The sequence below is a fragment of the Loxodonta africana genome, chromosome 1, assembly GCF_030014295.1.
Source record: "Loxodonta africana isolate mLoxAfr1 chromosome 1, mLoxAfr1.hap2, whole genome shotgun sequence".
Lineage (NCBI taxonomy): Eukaryota > Metazoa > Chordata > Mammalia > Proboscidea > Elephantidae > Loxodonta > Loxodonta africana.
This window is the reverse complement of record NC_087342.1, coordinates 68723606-68728434: the sequence shown is the minus strand read 5'-3', so window position 1 is coordinate 68728434 and position 4829 is coordinate 68723606. Positions and strand designations below refer to the sequence as shown.

Here is a 4829-nt window from a genome sequence, read left to right as displayed (position 1 = left end):
GAAATCAATAACAGAAAAACCAGGGAAAAGAAATCAAATACTTGGAAACTGAACAATACCCTGCTCAAAAAAGACTGGGTTATAGAAGACATTAAGGAGGGAACAAAGAAACTTATAGAATCCAATGAGAATGAAAACACTTCCTCTCAGAACCTTTGGGACACAGCAAAAGCAGTGCTCAGAGGTCAATTTATATCAATAAATGCACACATACATAAAGAAGAATGAGCCAAAAGCAGAGAACTGTCCCTACAACTTGAACAAATAGAGAGCAACAAAAGAAACCATTAGGCACCAGAAGAAAACAAATAATAAAAATTAAAGCAGAATTAAATGAATTAGAGAACAGAAAAACAATCAAAATAATTAACAAGACCAAAAGCTGATTCTTTGAAAAAATTAACAAAATTGATAAACCATTGGCCAGACTGACTAAAGAAATACAGGAAAGGAAACAAATAACCTGAATAAGAAACGAGATGGTCCATATCACAACAGACCCAACTAAGATTAAAAGAATCATATCAGATTACTATGAAAAATTGTACTCTAACAAATTTGAAAACCTAGAAGAAATGGATGAATTCCTAGAAACACACTACCTACCTAAACTAACACAAATGGAAGTAGAACAACTAAATAGACCCATAAGAAAAAAAAGTTTGAAAAGGTAATCAAAAAACTCCCAACAGAAAAAAACCCCTGGCCCTGATGGCTTCACTGCAGAGTTCTACGAAACTTCAGAGAACAGTTAACACCACTACTACCAAAGGTATTTCAAAGCATAGAAGAGGATGGAATACTCCCTAACTCATTCTATGAAGCCAGTATATCCCTGATACCAAAACCAGCTAAAGACAACACACAAAAAAAGAAAATTACAGATCTATATCCCTCATGAACAAAGATGCAAAAATCTTCAACAAAATTCTAGCCAATAGAATTCAACAACGTATCAAAAAACTAATTCACCATGACCAAGTGGGATTTATGCCAGGTTCAGTATTAGAAAAACAATTAATGTAATCCACCATATAAATAAAAAAGACTAGAACCACATAATTTTATCAATTGATACAGAAAAGGCATGTGACAAAGTCCAACACCCATTCGTGATAAAAGCTCTCAGCAAAATAGGAGTAAAAGGAAAATGCCGGGGGCCAGCCTCAGCAATGAACAGGGTCACCAGAGGAGGGGTAGAGTTCGGCGAAAAAGAAATGAGAGGTAGAGTGTCTTATATTTTCATTTTGCAGAAGAAGAAGCCTCTCTTTATTTTTTACATGGTCTTTTATATCATAAGCTTACAAAAGCATAACATCGCATGATCAACAAAGGGGCAGTATAACATCATTTCCCAGAGACATAATTTTCCAAGTGACACATAGTACAGTTCCGCATACATACACAAGTACAATGAGTTTTTTGTTTAATTGAAGAGAATATTTTGTTGATATATTTTTACACAAAATAATAATTGACTTCATATTGCTTTACACTTATGCTTAATCTTGCAATACCTTCCACAGTTTTTTATAACAATTAATCTTTTTGCAAAATCATTGTTACATAGGCTTTGTCCATCTTGTCCAGGGTGGTCAAGTTCCTGAAGCCCAGCCACTTTGGGTTACGTCATATTGTCCACGATTATGCCAAGGACAATTAGCCCAATCTCTATACCCAAAGACCAGTCAAGCGCAGCAGTGAGCGGGGTGGACGAGAAAGTTGACCTGTAATTGGCTGAGAGATTGGCTGAGAGAACTCACTGCCTTTTGTTTTTCCACTTTTATGGGGTCATGTGTGGGTGGTGGTTTAATCACAAAAAAGGGCCTTGGTAAATACCAGGATTTCACCATCCTATTCTTGTTTTCCATAGTCGAGCTATTTGTTTTTCCCCTAAGACAACTTCATGTTGATCCCCAAGTAACACACGGGCTGTCCCTACCCGAGATTTCACCAGGGGATTATGAGTAGGACGCCCCCCGTCCAAAGGTCCCTAAATCTATAATGGAATTTTATGCTTATACATTCTGCTATATACAGGCTGAAAATGAAATAGAAACATAACACAGATGACAGAGATATTCCTGACTTTTCAGGAATTCTTCGATGTTTATGCTGGGGGCAGTGGGTGCAGAGGGGCCGCCCTTGCAGCCTGGCTCTTCCTGACTTTTCAGGAATTCTTCAATGTTTATGCTGGGGGCAGTGGGTGCAGAGAGGCTGCCCTTGCAGCCTGGCTCCCAGCATCTCCCCCTTTTTTATTTTTTAATTTCGCTAGATGAAGATCTGAAGCCACCTTTTGGATAGCTTGATTTAAGATTCGGAAGATGACTGGAAGAAAGAACAACAAAATCAAGAATAAACATAAAGAAATACCCGTGTTTAACAGAATGTTTTTAAGACTATGTTTTTGAATAAAGGAATTTAAGGAATCAATAAATTGTTTGGCTGTTTGAGAAGAGGAAAAATTTTTTTCTGCATTTGTAATATCTTGTATTTCCATATGTAATTTATCAATATTAAAACTCAAATCGGAATGATTCCATATGCCCTGGATATGATTTTTGATTTTTTCCCAATTATGTATGGTAGTATTTACAGGCAGTGGAGTAACACAAATCCATCTGAAACTTACATGGCATCTCAAAGTAAGTCGCACTTTGAGATTAGTGATTTCTTGTCCTATATATAGAATTGCTTCTTCAAGGGCATTAACTTCTTGTTGTAATTTTCTATCAATGGCTTCTTGTGTGGCTAAGGCTAAAGTAATATTTTTACTTAAATTATTTACATAGTCTGCAGTATGAATCTGTTGTGTTAACGCCATAGCAGAAAGTGAAAGAGAAGTTGCTAAAGCTATGAGAGCAGAAATCCCCAGTATTAAAGCTGCTACAAACCGTTTGGCTCGAGATAAAATAGCAGAAGCTTGTTTTAAGGCTTCTAGGCCTGAATCATCATACCAATCTTCTTGTAAATGTACAGGAATCATAATATATTTTGGCTGTTGTAAAATCATCATACTTTCGACAGGAATTGCAGGATTTATGCAACTGGTCAGTATACAATTTTCACAAGAACTAACATAATGTGTTTTCTTGTTTTCTATAACAATACTAAAGTGATTGTTGCGGCTAATTAATAACACATATGGAGCAGGTACACAAGCTTGAATATCAAAACTCTCATTATTAAAAGGACGGGACAAAGTGACATTGCCGGCAGCAGTTGCCAGTCTCCACAAAGATGGATGTATGTTACCCGTGAAGGTAGAAAGAATAGGGGGAACCCATCCATTTATATGCCAACGATTAACTTTTTGTGGGAGAGGGACTAAGGTATCTTGCCAATTAAAACGATATCGAGCTGATTGTAAAAATAGACGATAATCATCTTCAGGATTTAAAATACTACAATCAATAAGACGTGCAGACATTTCAGGCAAAGCATATACAACTTGTGAATTATACATACAATTTCTCCAAATAGGAAATCCTTTTGAAGGGTCAATCATAGCCCAATCTTGATTGCTCTTAGAATCCTCAGGAGGCGACTTATCACAGGTAGGAAAAAGAGGAGTGTGTACTTTTGGGATACCTTTAAGAAAATCAGTTTTTTCTGGAAGGATGAGGCGTAGAGCCCATAATAATCTGTAAGGCCGTTGGTTTTGATTTCCATTAGGTGAGTCAGTAATCATTGATTTAAAGCCAAAAGGAATACAGCCAGGGATAGTTTTTTGCAAATTTCTTAATTGAATACAAATAGGAGGATTATCTGACATACCAGAATAGGAATAATTAGAATTAAAGCCCTGAGGGTTCCAAAATATGGTTTCGCCCCCCAGTAATGCAGAATTATTAGTAAATACAGAGGGGGAAGGATCTTCCCAGGTGACGGGATGAAATATAGGAGGTTTTGGGACATAAGCCCAATGTATATCAGCCGTAACAACACATACCTGACAGGAAATGATAGCGAGCATTGCCACAAAAAGAGTACCCGCATTTACGGGAATATGTTGATCCACGGTTAAGGTGTGAGCCAGATGAGTAAGTTTTTTGAGTTGGCCCCAAGTTGGGGGCTCAGCCGCAATGGTTCGATGGGTTCTTGAATAGGGAGTATGTCTCCGGCTTCTCCACCACACTTTGTCTCGAGATGAAGAGTTGTTGAGGTTTGTAGAGGGTTGTATAAAGTCAGCGAGAGGGGGTGGAGTAGAAGATGAAGAGGAGGGAGAACTAGAGACAGGAGAAGGTGGGGGTGTAGATGGAGCATTTTCAAAAGACAGATTTCTCAGAAGAGTCATGGGAGGTGTTAGGTTTGTAAGCAGTGAGGGAGAAAGTGTTGGAGGATTTTTGGTGGTTTTTGGGTCTTGCATGTCTGATGAGTCTGTCGGGTATCCACGAAGGGGAAGTTTTGTCCTGTAGGAAAACACAAGCATAGCCTCTTCCACAAGAGATTAATGGGTCAGGTCTTTTCCATTTTCCATAACAAGAAACTACCCCCTGGTAAGCAGGTTTTTGCCAGCTGATACCAATCATAAGGAGTCATCCAGCTGGTTGACAGAATATCTATTAACGACAATGTGTATGGAGACAGGGGTCCATATTCTTTGTAGGCATTTTTATCCTCCTTGAGGAATTTATAAGAAAGAGGAGTCCATTTTGCATCCTCATCAAATTCCCTGCTATAATGTACTAGAAAGCACAAAGGGAGGGTAACGTCTCCCTCAGACAAGCCTTGTTTTAAGGCTGCTTTGATTTTTGATTTTCCTGCCAGAGAAGGAGGTGGGGGAGGTAAAGGTACTCTATTTCGAGGAGTAAAGGTCAATGATTTAA

At 38.1% G+C, this 4829-nt stretch overlaps 1 protein-coding gene across 2 annotated transcripts; it reads right to left on the bottom strand.

The window, feature by feature from the left end:
• Positions 1–1200: 1200 nt before the first annotated feature.
• On the bottom strand, positions 1201–4591 carry LOC135230699 (endogenous retrovirus group K member 19 Env polyprotein-like). Of its 2 annotated transcripts, none has more exons than XR_010321312.1 (2): positions 3953–4068; positions 1201–2328 (listed from the first exon to the last, which is right to left on the bottom strand). XR_010321312.1 is itself a non-coding variant. In XM_064281385.1 (2 exons), exons 1-2 carry the CDS (start codon positions 4430–4432, stop codon positions 2311–2313), a joined length of 1818 nt encoding a protein of 605 aa, XP_064137455.1. In that variant the 5' UTR covers positions 4433–4591; the 3' UTR covers positions 1246–2310. The 2 variants fall into 2 exon arrangements, 1 of the variants encoding a protein (XP_064137455.1); XM_064281385.1 differs by having other exon boundaries at positions 1246–2328; positions 2633–4591.
• Positions 4592–4829: the final 238 nt, after the last annotated feature.

Excerpts from the sequence above, each read along its gene's own strand:
- LOC135230699 (XM_064281385.1), bottom strand. The coding sequence starts at position 4,432 with ATGCTTGTGTTTTCCTACAGGACAAAACTTCCCCTTCGTGGATACCCG.